This window comes from Cervus elaphus, chromosome 27, assembly GCF_910594005.1.
Source record: "Cervus elaphus chromosome 27, mCerEla1.1, whole genome shotgun sequence".
Lineage (NCBI taxonomy): Eukaryota > Metazoa > Chordata > Mammalia > Artiodactyla > Cervidae > Cervus > Cervus elaphus.
Genome location: NC_057841.1, coordinates 64448039 through 64463188, shown reverse-complemented (window position 1 = coordinate 64463188; position 15150 = coordinate 64448039). Strand labels below are relative to the sequence as shown.

The 15150-nt window shown below is 40.1% G+C and overlaps 1 protein-coding gene and 1 non-coding gene across 17 annotated transcripts in view; both read left to right on the top strand.

Moving 5' to 3' along the window:
* LOC122684963 (telomere repeats-binding bouquet formation protein 2) overlaps nucleotides 1-15150 on the top strand; it is a 101320-nt gene that overhangs the window by 36756 nt on the left and 49414 nt on the right. For 2 of the 16 annotated variants that reach the window (XM_043889534.1, XM_043889541.1), the window contains one exon: nucleotides 12391-13790. The exons of 7 other annotated variants lie outside the window; for them this stretch is intronic. In XM_043889534.1, the coding sequence (XP_043745469.1) occupies nucleotides 12391-12491 (101 nt within the window). In that variant the 3' untranslated portion in view covers nucleotides 12492-13790. Of the gene's footprint in view, nucleotides 1-1312; nucleotides 1462-6276; nucleotides 6877-12390; nucleotides 13791-15150 lie in introns of those variants that run through there. 7 more of the 16 variants (XM_043889530.1, XM_043889546.1, XM_043889539.1 and 4 more) reach the window with 6 other exon arrangements.
* TRNAG-CCC lies at nucleotides 13293-13365 on the top strand. Its single transcript has one exon. It is a non-coding gene; the product is annotated as a tRNA-Gly (tRNA).

Below are 15150 nucleotides of genomic sequence, written 5' to 3'. Positions count from 1 at the left end.
GCTATGTGTAGATGTATAGCCCCACTTCTTTGGATTTCCTTCCATTTTGGTCACCACAGAACATTGAGTAGAGTTTTCTGTGCTATGCGGTAGGTTCTCATTAGTTTCCATTTAAGCTAGTTTAAATTGAGTGTCTGTCAATTTCAGCCTAAATTCCTAACTACTTCAAAACTGCCACAATAATCCAGTTTTACATCATAAATGTCCTATCCCTCTTTAACTTGCAGGAATAATTTTATTAATATAGTAATTATTTTAAAAATTTCTATCCTCCCACATACCTTTAGAAACGTCACATAGTATGGATGTGCAGTTAATTAAATGTTAATATTTTAATGCACTAGTTTATTTTACATAGAAATCTAGCCATTAGGCAAGGACCATGAACAATATGGAGGATAGTAATAGTGCTTTAAGAGATTTTCTAAAGTAAATGGTTATGTTTAAAATATCTTTAAAGATTGTAATGAATTTTATGTTATTGGCCTCATAGTTAATTTATTAACTGAATTTATTATCTATTATTATAAACAAACTGTATAGATATACTATTGATGGTGGTGGTCTAAATTCAGTCATCTCTGAGCTCTAGCAGAATTTTTTTTCATATGGTATTTACTTTTAAATTAGGTTTCAATATTAGTATAAACCACAAACATTTATATTACACATAAAACATTATCACTCAGATAAGCAACTGCTATCAAGGTAATATTACTCAAAATCATTGAGTCTGTAAGCTCTTTCCATTCAGGTTTTCTTTTTGATTCTCATATCTATTTCAGATTATTAATGACATCAGGATTACTCACACCTACAACCTTTGTTGACTAAGTTGTGATATCAGTTTTCTTCTTAATTTTTTATTAAATACTGTTATCTCAGTGTTAGCAATGCAGGAAGGTGTCACTTGCCCTACTAGGGAAGATGAACTAGATTTTTGTGTTGTTAGTAGCTAGCTGGATAGAGAATTCTAAGCAGTTGCACTCTAAACCAGACACACGTCCAAGTTATTTTGGTCTAGGTACTTTTAAGTTCCAGCCCTAACCTGTACATCACACTCTCTGTAGTCAAAGTGGCTAATGAAGTATCTGGTGTTTTAAAAAGAGTATAAGGCTAAGGGTAGTGGTGAAGAGGGGAGGAAGGTGTTCCCCGATAGTTACCACGTTTTATGGAGAATATTCTCATTGGTATTTCTTCTTTTTACTTCTTTTCTAAAAACATTCTTTGGAAATCTTAGCTCTAATAAATCAAAGACCTTGAAAAGGAGATAGTATGATAGAATTTCCAATATATATATTCTATTCTGTAGGTTATATATCAATTGATGCCATGAAGAAATTTCTTGGGGAGCTACATGACTTCATTCCTGGAAGTTCAGGTTATTTGGCATACCATGTTCAAAATGAAATTAACATGTCTGCTATAAAAAACAAACTAAAGAATAAGTATTAAGTTAAATATTGTCCTTCTATCTGGGCATTTATTTTCTGTAAAATATTACCAAAGATGTGCATATTTTTAAATTCTCCTCTTTGGGACAGGAGGTTGGGGGAATGGGGAAGAATTCTTTCTTCCTCAAAATGTACTTTAGGAAATTCAGAATCATTTTGGCTCTCTGTTTTGACATTTGGGATGGCCTTTTCCCCCAGCTTGTAAGGTTATGTCCACCAATTCTGAGTGCACAGTTGTTATGGAGTAATTGTCGATGAAACATACTTCATGAATTCTCAATCTCTCTCTCTCTGTCAGATATTCTTTTGACTTTAATGTTCTATTAGCTATATATATATATATATATATATATATATATATATATTTCTAGGTTTAATGCTGTAAATGCTAAGTTTTATGATTCTGGTCATCTTATTTTGATTAAAATCTCAGAATGTGATAGTTGAATTACTGTTTCTGGCTTGAAAAAATATGTTAAGAAGTAAATAATTCACACTTCATTATATGGACAGTTTCTGATAATCAGTGTATCAGAAGTGATTTAATGTAAACAAATGTTACGTCTTCTGAAATGAACCCACAAGATACCATAGAATCACAGTGCTAGAAAGGACCTTAGATAATATTGGGTCTAACTTGTTTGTTTTTAATGAGGAAATGAAGGCCTTGACAAAGTGTCTTGCTTAGAGTGACTAACTGGAGGCTAAACTGGGACTGGAACACGGTCCTCTTGATTTTTCAGGCCAGTCCTTCCCCACTCTCCCTCATGGTATGTGATATAGTCTATATCAGATATAATAGCAAATCTGCAAAGGGGACTCAGAAACAAGTCAAGCATGCTTGCCTTATCTTCTGAATAAGCTGAAATAGTGTTGAGATTTAATGGTTTCTAGTGCTTTAGTGATTTCAAGAAGGCAACTTCTTTCCTTTTTAAAAAAATTTTTGGCCATGCTACATAGCATGCAAGATCTTAGTTCCCCCACCAGGCATCAAACCCTCGTCCCCTGGAGTGTAAGTGCTGAATTTTAATCACTGGACAACCATGAAAATCCCAGGCAACTTATATTTATTTATATGATCATGCTATGTGGAATCTGGTGGGTTGGTTACATTTTAAAAATTTACTTTCAATAAGAAAACCCCAGTACTTTCTTCTAGGAAGTGCATACCAGTTGTAGAATTATCTGAAGAAAGTGAACTTTTTTTTTTTTTTTTTTAGTGTTTGGGTTATTTGTGTATATATATGGGCACCAGTTTTTCATTTATGAAAAACTCAATAATATGAAATTTTTAGACTAATCTCAGCATTAGCTGAGAAAGTTCTATTTTTCCCATATGATAATTTTTCCTTATGTCTTCGTATGTGTAGTTAAGTTCTTTCCTGTGGGTAAATTCTTCTGAACACCTAAAATATATTAATTATCCTTTTCCTGAAATGTATTAAATATTATCTCTCCTGAATACTCAGTCACATTCAGTCAATCATGTTTCTTATATAAACACTGAGCCTATCTGTGCACACGGAGTTAATTATTAATAGGGTTAAGTAACTTTACACCAAGTCATGTGCATTGGGACTTCTTGGAATTGTTTGGGTATTTTCTGATATATGTAGTATGCACATATTTACTTGGTAAATCAAAAACTACAACAAAAGTGATTCCTAGACAAAAGTGATCATATCTTTAAGTATATATAGAAAAGGTCAGATGTAACTATATATCCTTGAAATAGAACCAGAAGCAATAAAATCAGTTAATAATATAAGCCTTTTGGGAATTAGAAGCATGTGAACAAATAAAATAGGCGAAGATAAACTTTTGTTAAAAGTCTGTTGTTTTCTGTTGGTGGGATTGCAAACTAGTACGACCACTATCGAGAACAGTGTGGAGATTCCTTAAAAAACTGGAAATAGAACTGCCATACGACCCAGCAGTCCCACTGCTGGGCACAAACACTGAGGAAACCAGAATCGAAAGAGACATGTGTACCCCAGTGTTCATTGCAGCACTGTTTACAATAGCCAGGACATGGAAGCAACCTAGATGTCCATCAGCAGATGAATGGATAAGGAAGTTGTGGTACATATACACAAAGGAATATATTACTCAGTTATAAAAGAGAATGCATTTGAGTCAGTTTTAATGAGGTGGCTGAAACTGGAGCCTATTCTATAGAGTGAAGTAAGTCAGAAAGAGAAACATCAATACAGTATAGTAACGCATATATATGGAATTTAGAAAGACAGTAACAACGACCTTATATGCAAGACAGCAAAAGAGACACAGATGTAAAGAACGGACTTTTGGACTATGTGGGAGAAGGCGAGGGTGGGATGATTTGAGAGAATAGCATTGAAACATGTATATTACCATATGTAAAATCGATGACCAGCGCAAGTTCAATGCATGAAGCCTGCAGGGCGCTCAAAGCCGGTGCTCTGGACAACCCAGAGGGGTGGGATGGGGAGGGGGGTGGGATGGGGGATTCAGGATGGGGGGACACATGTACACCCATGGCTGATTCACATTGATGTATGGCAAAAACCACCACAATATTGTAATAAACCTCCAATTAAAATAAATAAATTAATTAAAAAATCTATTGTCTTAATGGGAAGTGAAGGCAGAATGATTTTTTTATTGCTCATTCAAACTGTTGTTTTTTTTTTTTTGCCTTCACGTATCTAATAGATTGCCTCTGGTTCCCATTTTATTAAAAACACTCCCCCACATTAGAACTTTTGGTTATTCCTTGACCCTTTTGCAAACATGTCTCCTCTGATGCTTTTCACTATTAGGCACAGTCATTCCTCACATCGTTTATTTAATGTATAGTTCTTAGTTCATCTTATTTCATTGTTCATGATCAGATTATTTTTCTTTTTAGCTTTTGGTAGGGTTTTGTGTCATTAGATAAGTTATGAGTCATTGGCAGAATCTGCTATTTACTTCTGAATGTCTCTTTGTTTCCCTCTCTTCCATGATGACAGAACTCCTAATTTCTGTCCAGGCACATGCTACCTAGAATAAAGACCATATTCTCAGTTTCACTTGAAATTAAGTATAGCTAGGTTAACAATGGATGCATAGTAGAAATGGCATGTGGGAACCTTGCTTTAAGATACCTGGCATGTTCCCTTTGTTTCCATTCCTTCCAATCATTTTTCCTGCGTCTTTCATCCTGTTGCTTGGAATGGGGATGTGATAACTACTGTTTGAACCATAAAAGCATACTCAGACTGGCAAAGCATTAGACTAAAAGGAGCCTGGGGTCCTGAGGACACTGTGGAGATATCTGCCACCCCAGCCCTGGGTTGCCTACCTCTAGACTTTCATGTGACCGAGAAAATGTCTTCTTTGTTTAAAGCACTTTATTTTTGTGTCTCTTTCTGCCAGACTAACCATAAATGAGGCATAAGAACAGGCTACTGACCTTGTTTTATGGGAGATAATTGTGTGGAAGATAACTAGTTCTTTACATCTGTAAAGTGTTAATCTTGAAGTTATAAAGGTGACCTTAGTAACATAGCATGTCTTTTACATTTATAGCAGCTTTACTTAAAAAAAAAAAGGTTCTTTCAAATGGAATGTTTAGTTACACTATTACTCAGCAGTGTGGAAAACCTGAAAATAAACTCAGTGTTTAATAATTAAGTAATAGAATGTACCTTAAAATCATATTTCAATGATTTAATGGAATAGCCATTTTTTTCTCTTTAACATCTTTATTAAGATACAATCACACACCACACAATTCACCCATTTAATGGGTGCAACTTAATGGTCTTTAGTGTAGTGACCGAGCCATGCAACCATTACCTCAGTCTGATTTAGAGCTTTTTCATCGCCCTAGAAAGAAACCCCTTGCCTATTAGGTCAACAGCCGTGCTGCTCTTCCACACCCATACCCCTGACTGAAGGCAGCCACTAGGTCTACCTTCCGTCTTTATAGATTTGCCCATTCTGGACATTTTTTGTAAGTAGAATCATGGAACACATGCTCTTCTGTGACAGATGTCTTTCACTTAGCATGATGTGGAGTTTATTCATGTTACACCTTGAGGTATCAGTACTTTATTTATTTACTTTTTATCACAAAGTAGTATTCTGTTGTATGGACATTTAAGTAGAAAAAGATAGCTATTTTGCTTTGCCAGGCAAAGGGAGACACATTGGGCTTCTGCCTCAAAAAACTGTGTCTTCAGGAAATTGTATAGTCTTAAATACATACTTTAGACAAGAACAGGGGCTAAAAATCAATAATCTAATAAACATCCATATCAGGAAACTAGAAAAGAAAAATCACCAGCAACTCCCAAGGAAAATAGAAGGAAGAAAAAATATAGATAAGAGGGGAAATTAATGAAATAAGAAACAAATCTATAATAGGAAGGGACAACAAATCAAGAAAATGTTTACTTTGAAAAGACTAATTAAATTGATACATTTCTAGCAAGACTAGTTAAAAGAGAAAGAAGCACATAAAACCAGTATCAGAAATGAAGCCGAATTTAAAAATTATGAGAGAAATTTGACCAAATTTATGCCAATAAGTTCAAATGTTTAAATGAGCTATCTAAATTCCTAGGAAATCTGTTTTACTAAATCTGACATGCAAAAAATAGGAAATATCATTAGTCCTACAACTATAAAAATTATTAATTTACAAGATAAAAAGCTTCCTATAGCCCCATGAGTTACTAGTGTTGTGATCTTGGAAAGCTATGTACCTATTTCCCCATCTCAGAAATGAACGTAATAACATAATGTTAGGGCTTCCTTGGTGGCTCAGTGGTAAAGAATCCACCTGTCAATGCAGAAGACATAGATTCCATCTCTGATCCAGGAAGACCCCACATGCCTTGGAGCAGCGAAGCTTGTGTGCCGTGACTATGGAGCCTGTGCCCTACAGCCTGGAAACCACAGCTACTGAGCCCACATGCTAGAGTCTGCAGCCTGTGTTCCGCAACAAGAGAAACCAGCACAATGAGAAGCCTGAGCACCGCAGCTGCAGAACAGCTCCTACTTGCTGCAACTAGAGGAAAGCCCTCGCAGCAATGAAGACCCAGCGCAGCCAAAAATTAAATAATTAAATTTTAAAAGGTAGCGTCATGTCATAGGTAGTACTTTGAGGATTAAATTCTGATAGAAGTACTTTGCACATGGTCTGGTAGTTGACACATGCTCAGTGTATGCTGGCTGTTGAGTCTCCTTTACGGTCTGTGTGTGTACCACTAAATGCAAAAATGTGTCCTGTGGGCACCCTGCTGTGTCTGTTCTGAAAGGTAAAAGGGCCTGGTTTCTCTTTTTTCTGAAGTAAAAGTGCTCAAGGGCAATAGATGCATCTTAAATTTTAAAATAAATCTTTTTCAATTCTGGCTTCCTCCAGAATTATATGGGCTTCCCTTGTGGCTTCCCTCCCTGGTAGCTCAGCTGGTAAAGAATCTGCCTGCAATGCCAGAGACCTGGGTTCGATTCCTGGGTTGGGAAGATCCCCTGGAGAAGGGGAAGGCTACCCACTCCAGTATTCTGGCCTGGAGAATTCCATGGACTCTCTAGTCCATGGGATTGCAAAGAGTCGAACATGACTGAGTGACTTTCACTTTCAGGGTATATGCCTGGGACTGCTGGGTCCCAGTGGTGGGACTGCTGGGTCATATGGTAGTTTTATTCCTAGTTCTCTCTCTCTCTCTCTCTCTCTTTTTTTAAGGAATCTTCATACTGTTCTCTATTATTTGATAAAAATGAAAATATAGGCATGGGTAAATGTAACTAGGAGAAAGGAGAGAGCTCGAGTGGACTCACAGGGTATCATTGCACTCGCAGTGAGGAAGACTAGAAGGATGTCTGTTTCCTAAACTGGTGTGGCATCTGCTTCTTGCCCTTTAAGCCACGGCGACTGACCCACACTCATTTCATGCTCCAGGTAACTTGGGCTTCTTTTTCCCTGGGTCAGCTTCTCTTGCTCTGGTCTTCTTTTTGCCAGATGTGAGTCCTGGCTCCTCACTCCTGTTCTGATTCTGCATCTGGATCTGCTGTTTGTAATTAGATCGCCCCAAGGTCTGAAGAGTCTTTAGAATGTAGAATGCATATAACTTGACATTCAAAGAAGTCATAACTCTGCAGATTAGGCAAAGAAATCTAATGTCTTCTTGGTGGATATAGCCTCATCCTTTCCCTTGTTGAGTGGATCACCCCTGGCTGTTGCCACAGCCCTCTTAGCTGACAACTGGTCTGGTTCAGCCACTGCCCCACCATGAGTGGGGAACTGGCCCCTCTGAGGGTCAGATGCTGGAACCAGCCTTTCTGTAGGGTGAGACAGTAAACATGGATTGGCTCTGTAGAAGGATGTGAGTGGAAGCCTTGATGTTCTGGGATTTTCTCCATTACAGTGATTTTCCAACTCCCTTATAAGTCTACTCAACCTCAGCAGAGATGTATCCTCAGTGTGGGAGCAGATGCACACAGGAGCCATCTGACATGAAAGTGTAGCTTGACGTGCTGGACAGGGCAACAAGGGTTTCTGTGATAGACCCAGATTTTATAGTTTTAGCTGCAGATTTCATCCTAATTATCAGTGTCTGTAGAGACCTTCCCTAGTTCTTTGCCTCTGTTTTGTGGATATTCTTATCATTCTGTCTTCTCATCTGCACCTTAAACTCCTTCAGTTGGATCCAGTTCACTGGGCATTTTTGAGTCTCTTCCCTGTTCCAGGCACTGTGTGGGGCTGAGTGACGTCTTGTAGTAGCTGGTGGGTGGCCAAGTGTGTCTGGTGGGTAGTTCCTTTCTTCCTTCTCTAAAGCCGGCCAAGCACTGGATGTGAGACAGCTCTATGTTTCACAGAGTCAGGATATGATGGGGATGGTGATTCCAGACCTCATTCTGGGAGAATTTGGGATGATACACTTCCATTCTGTGTGGCACCTGTGGCTGGGTAGGGACACAGAGAAGGAGGAATGAGAATGGCCGCCCGATGGGAGGAGGGACAGAGTGGCTGTCCCAGTTTACAAATACCTTACAGTTTCTTACTGTGTGCAAAGCTCTCCCACATGTATTCCAGTACTTTATCACTCCCTGTGAAATGATATCCCTGGTCCCTTTTTACAGAGGAGGAAACTAAGGATTTAAAAGGGCTACAAGACAGTTCACAACCTCATAGTTAAACTGCATCTTCTACTTTTGGTAACCCTTCCTCATGCTGCTCCAGCCACGGTGGCCTCCTGGCTGCCTCCCAAACAAGCCCAGTGTTCTCCTGCTTTAGTGCCTTTGTTTTTGCTATTCCTTCTGCCCGGAAAGCTCTTCCCCCATTTATCTACCACATATATACAAATGCCCTCTGCTCCAGGACACTTGATCCCCCTTCCCATTTTTACTTTATCCACAGCAATTTCTACCCTCTAACATATTCACTTGTTAATTTTATTTATTGTCCGTCTCCTTCAGATAGTTTGTAAACACCACGAAAGCTGGGATTTTTGTCTTTTATTAACTGTTGTGTCCCTAATGCTTTGCCCTACTCTTGGCATGGAAGAGGTCCTCAGTAAATAGTTGTTGAATGAATGAATGAAGGTAAAGATCCAAGGGCCAAACCCAGTCCAGCTGACTTCAAGTCCTGCCTTCTATTGACATTACATGAGGCCACTGGATTCTGAAATGATATACAGATTGATGCAGATGTGTGTTGGCATGACTGGTGGAGATGGCAACTTACCATCCTGGAACGCCTTCAAATAGGTCGATTTCTTTGGCCTCTAATACTTTAGAATGTAGAATGCATATAATTTGACATTCAGAATTGCCATAGCTCGGAAGATTAGGCAAAGACATCTAATGTCTTCTTGGTGGGTATAGCCTCATGCCAACGTGCAATCTATACAACTGTATAAAGAGGTTTTATCCCAGTCCCAACTGAGAAAACACAGCCACATGCTGAAGTGGGTCTCAGGGCCTGTTGGCTGCTGAGTTGTGGGGGAGCGAGTCACTTTGGTTCTCTTTGCACAGTGCTCATTGTGGTCCTCAGAGCTGCCAGCCATGTTTGGTGGGCGAGAAAGAGAGAAAGGAGTGTGTTATAGAAAAGAGGAACATTTCACTGTGTCTCCTGCCTCAGAAATACAGGGATCAAGGAACCTGTGGAGCAACATGGGAGCATAGGGGTTTGTGTGCTCTGAGAGGCTCTTGTGAGAGACCATGACTCCCTGCTCCAAAGGAAGTTAGGGAACTAGATTTCTGAGTCAGAACAGTGGATGCCAGGGAGCTGATGGTGTACTAATCTCATTATGAATCTGAGAACTTAAGGGTGAGTGTACAAAAGGTCATGGTGTGACTTTGGACCTTGGTGGGGGCCCTGGGAGTTTGGCCCTTTTAAATCCTTTGGGCCAAGGTATTTGCACTGGGGGAGTGAGTGACTCCTTTGTTCTCTGGCTGCCTCCTTTAATGAAGTCTTTTTTCCTCAAGTGAAACTGACTGACTGGAAACAAGTTTCTAAAACACTGGGCACAGGATCCACCATGTTACCTGGCCTGCAGAGGGCAAGTTTTATCCAGAGTTGCATGTTCAAGAGAAGGTCAGCCCAGGAGAAGGGAACAGTTTGTGTTCAATAGCCCAAGGTCACTGTGTCACAGACTCCTCAGAGCTGGACCCGAGATGGGCTTAGATCTGCTAAGACCTTTCCCGCCTAGAAAGTCCTCAGAACTGTAACCGCCTCATGGTGGCACATGAACAAAGAGGCAGGAAAAGGAGAGGAACCAAGGGTTCTTGAGATTCCGCAAGTACTCTCTCAGTTACTTTATTATTTCTTAAAAAAATATCTATTTATTTATTTGGATCTGAAGAGTCTTAGTACGCGGGATCCTCAATCTTCATTGCAGCATGTGGGATCTAGTTCTCTGACCAGGGATGGAACCCAGGCCCCCTGCATTGGGAGCACAGAGTCTTAACCACTGGACCACCAGGGAAGTCCTCCCTCTCAGTTACTTAAAACAGTAATTTCTTCTCAGTTGTCCAAAACCTTACCAAGTGTGTTTTCTCTGTTTCTACTGATGAAGGAACTAGACCCAGACCAGTAGACTCAGCTATGAAAGTTACAGAGCTCATCAGGGGTAGAATTAGATTGCAAACTTGAAGCTGACTTTCTTCTGGGATACACATGGCCACCTCCTGCCGAGGCTAAGTTAGAACCAGATACACATCCACTTGAAACTTTCTGAAACTGGGCCTGGGCTCCAAGATCCACATAGCTCAGTCCTGTGGTTGAGATTTCCTTGAGAGACTGAATATACAAACAGATAATACCCAGACCATGTGTAAAAATAGAACTCCGACTGACAATCTGCAGAAAGCAACCCAGGAAACTAACTTACTATCCGCAACTCAGACTTGTAGGAAGTAAGCCCTCTGTCTCCTGCAGCCAGTCTAGGAAGCCAAAACCCCTGTGACCAATGACCCAAACAGCCAAGACTTGATTCATAACTGACCACTTCCCTCATCCCCCACCCCTTACTTCCAACCTAGGGCCAACTGGAGACAGTCAAATATACACCCCTACCCAGCCAGTGTCCCTTGTCCACCTCTCTCACCTACAGCTGTCCTAGGTTGGCAGCCTCTAGCCAGGGCATACATGAAGCCTTCCTCTTTTTCCACAGTGAAACTTTCCTGCTCCTCTACCTGCTTTTGCGTCCCTGCCAAATACAAGTGATGGTGGCTAACTCTCTTGCTATAGTTAGCTTTGAATAAAAAAAAATGAAAATGTTTTAATTCACAAAAAAAGATGTCCATCAACAGATGAATGAATAGAGAATATGTGGTACATATATATGATGTGATACTACTCATTCCTAAAAAAGAATGAAACAATGCCACTTGTTGCAACATGAATGGAACTAGAGATGATCATACTAAGTGAAGTAAACCAGAAAGAGGAAGACAAATACCATATGACATCTTCATATGTGGAATCTAAAATATAACATAAACAGACTCACAGACATAGAGAACTGACTTGTGGTTGCCAAAGTGGGTGGGCAAGGGATATAGTGGGAGTTTGGTGCTAGCAGATGCAAACTAGTATATACAGAATGGAGAACAACAAGGTCCTACTGAATAGCACAGGAAAACATCAATATATTAAACATACTGTGATAAACCATAATGGAAAAGATATATATAAAAGAATGTTTATATATGTATAACTGAATCACTTTGCTGTACAGAAGAAATTAGCACAACATTGTAAATCAACTATGTTTCAATAAAAAATTAATTTAAAAAACCCTTTGCTTGTTCACATTTGAATGGCCTTCATTTATCCTTGCTCTTAAGTAATTTCCTGCAAGGAGGTTGCCTAACTCTTCAGACTACACTAATATAGTAGTTTCCTTTGATATGAATCTTTTTGGTGTTTGTGTGTCTTATATCCATAATAAAGCATTAGGCTTTTTGACAGAAGGTACACTGATATTTTCTCTAATGTCTTCTCAAAGAGCAGCACAATCCTATCTACTTAGTTAAGTTGCTCAGTCGTGTCTGACTCTCTGCGATTCCATGAACTGTAGCCCACCAGGCTCCTCTGTCCATGGGATTCTCCAGGCAAGAATACTGAAGTGGGTTGCCATTTCTTTCTCCAGGGGCTGTTCCTGACCGAGGGATTGAACCCAGGTCTCCTGCATTGCAGGCAGACGCTTTAACCTCTGAGCCACCCTACTTAGTCAACACTAATTAATATGTAGTTGATGAATTTATTTTACTTCCATATTTCCATTTCTGTGGCACAGGCAAGCTAGATGTTCACAATTCTTTTTGCTTTTTTGGGGAGCATACAAGAAAATGGTATTTCTCAGGTTCCATGAGGTTAGGCTGGGAATATTGGATTGAATTCTGGTCAATGAGAACATGAGCAAAGGGCTTCCTTTACTTTTTCTCCCCTCCTTGTGACTAGAAGCAAAGAACTCCAAGATAGTAGAGTTGGAAGGTGGAAGCTCCAGAGATGCTCAGAGTAAATCATCAGGGGACTATTGCCTGACCTGCCTCCAGTGGTGAAATGAACAAGAGATGGACCTGAGGTGAACCTCTGAGATATTGTCTCCCCTCACCAAAGTGTTCATGGAACCTTGATTAATAGTACAGTCTCCTTGTTTTATAGATCACTGGGAAGGTCTGTCTACTGTGCCCTGTACCCTCTACTAAAACTTTTACCAACATAAGCAATTTAATGATATTTTCGCCATTGCAAAATGTGTAATTGGTATGATCACTTCAAATACACACGCCCAGGGTCCGTTTCACAGGCACACAGGCTATGCGGTTGCATGGGGCCAGTATGCTTAGAAGGGTCCCACATTTAATTCTAAGCTCTGATATTGCTGTCTTAAAATTCTTAAGTTTTGAACAAAGGGCCCCATATTTTCATTTTGCACTGGTCCTTGCAAATGATGTAGCCAGTTCTGATTGGGTGAACTGAGAAGCGATTAGAAGTCAGATCAGCTGTGGTAAAGGTAGGGTAGATTGTTCTTTCAATCATGACAAGACTCAATATTTAAATTCCAGAATTTGGGATTTCCCTGGTGATCCAGTGGTTAAGAATCTGCCTTCCAACTCAGGGGACAGAGGTTCGATTCCTGGTCAGGGAACTAAGCATTTCACATGCAGTGGGTCAGAGCAGCCCAAGAGCAGCAACTACTGAGCCTGTGGGCTCTAGAGCCTGTGTGCCCCAGCTAGAGAAGACCATGTGCTGCAGTGAAGGCCCAGCACAGCCAAAAGTAGAAGAAAAAACTAAAAAAAATCCTAGAACTTAATGAATTTGAGAATAACACTTTCATGTTAAAATTTTTCCAAGGAGCTTCCCTGGTGGTTCAGTGGTTAAGACTCTGAGCTCCCAATGCAGGGGGCCCAGGTTCGATCCCTGGTCAGGGAACTAGATTCCATGTGCTACAACTAAAGATCCTGTGTGCTGCAACTAGGACCTGGAGCAGCCAAATAAATAGATAAATAAAAATAAATATTAAAAAATAAAACTTTCCCATAGCCCTCCATTACATAAAATTCATGCTAAGATCAGAAAATCATGACCCAGAAGAAACTAAGGAAGTCCTGCTTCTTTGTTCTCCACAAGGCTGGTGCTGTGGGGAAACATCTCTTGTGGAACATCCATGAGTGTGGGAAAAACTGGCATATATCTTGTAGGTCAATACATTTTCTAAACTTACTTTTTGTGTTAATATATACATATGGATGTCTTGGGCTTCCCAGGTAGTGCTAATGGTAAAGAACCCACCTGCCAATGCAGGAGATGTAAAAGATACAGGTTCAGTCCCTGGGTCAGGAAGATTCCCTGTAGGAGGGCATGGCAACCCACTCCAGTATTCTTGCCTGGAGAATCCCATGGACAGAGGAGCCTGGTGGGCCATGGTCCATAGGGTTGCACAGAGTCAGACATGACTGAAGCAATTTAGCATGAACACATGGATATCTTAAATCTGACTAAAGTGAAATAAGGTATAAAAATATGAACATGGTATCAGTTCAGTTCAGTCGCTCAGCCGTGTCTGACTCTTTGCGACCCCATGAATCGCAGCACGCCAGGCCTCCCTGTCCATCACCAACTCCCGGAGTCCACTCAAACTCATGTCCATCAAGTCAGTGATGCCATCCAGTCATCTCATCGTCTGTCATCCCTTTCTCCTCCTGTCCCCAATCCCTCCCAGCATCAGGGTCTTTTCCAATGAGTCAACTCGTCACATCAGGTGGCCAAAGTATTGGAGTTTCAGCTTCAGCATCAGTCCTTCCAATGAACACCCAGGACTGATCTCCTTTAGGATGGACTGGTTGGATCTCCTTGCAGTACAAGGGACTCTCAAGAATCTTCTCCAACACCACAGTTTTATCAATTCTTCAGCGCTCAGCCTTCTTCACAGTCCAACTCTCACATCCATACATGACCACTGGAAAAACCATAGCCTTGACTAGATGGACATTTGTTGGCAAAGTAATGTCTGTGCTTTTTAATATGCTATCTAGGTTGGTCATAACTTGCCTTCCAAGGAGTAAGCGTCTTTTAATTTCATGGCTGCAATCATCATCTGCAGTGATTTTGGAGCCCCCCAAAAATAAAGTCTGACACTGTTTCCCCATCTGTTTCCTATGAAGTGATGGGACCAGATGCCATGATCTTAGTTTTCTGAATGTTGAGTTTTAAGCCAACTTTTTCACTCTCCTCCTTCGCTTTCATCAAGAGGCTTTTTAGTTCTTCTTCACTTTCTGCCATAAGGGTGGTGTCATCTGCATATCTGAGGTGATTGATATTTCTTCCAGCAATCTTGATTCCAGCTTGTGCTTCTTCCAGCCCAGTGTTTCTCATGATGTATTCTGCATATAAGTTAAATAAGCAGGGTGACAATATACAGCCTTGACGTACTCCTTTTCCTATTTGGAACCAGTCTGTTGTTCCATGTCCAGTTCTAAGTGTTGCTTCCTGACCTGCATATAGGTTTCTCAAGAGGCAGATCAGGTGATCTGGTATGCCCATCTCTTTCAGAACTTTCCACAGTTTATTGTGATCCACACAGTCAAAGGCTTTGGCAAATACCTTAGTTCATTGAAAAAGTGACTTGTATTTCAGAAGTTGATTTCTTATATATTTGTTATAAATTTTCAATAAATATTTATCTTAAAGTCAATTTATCTGTCTATAAAGTGGTAG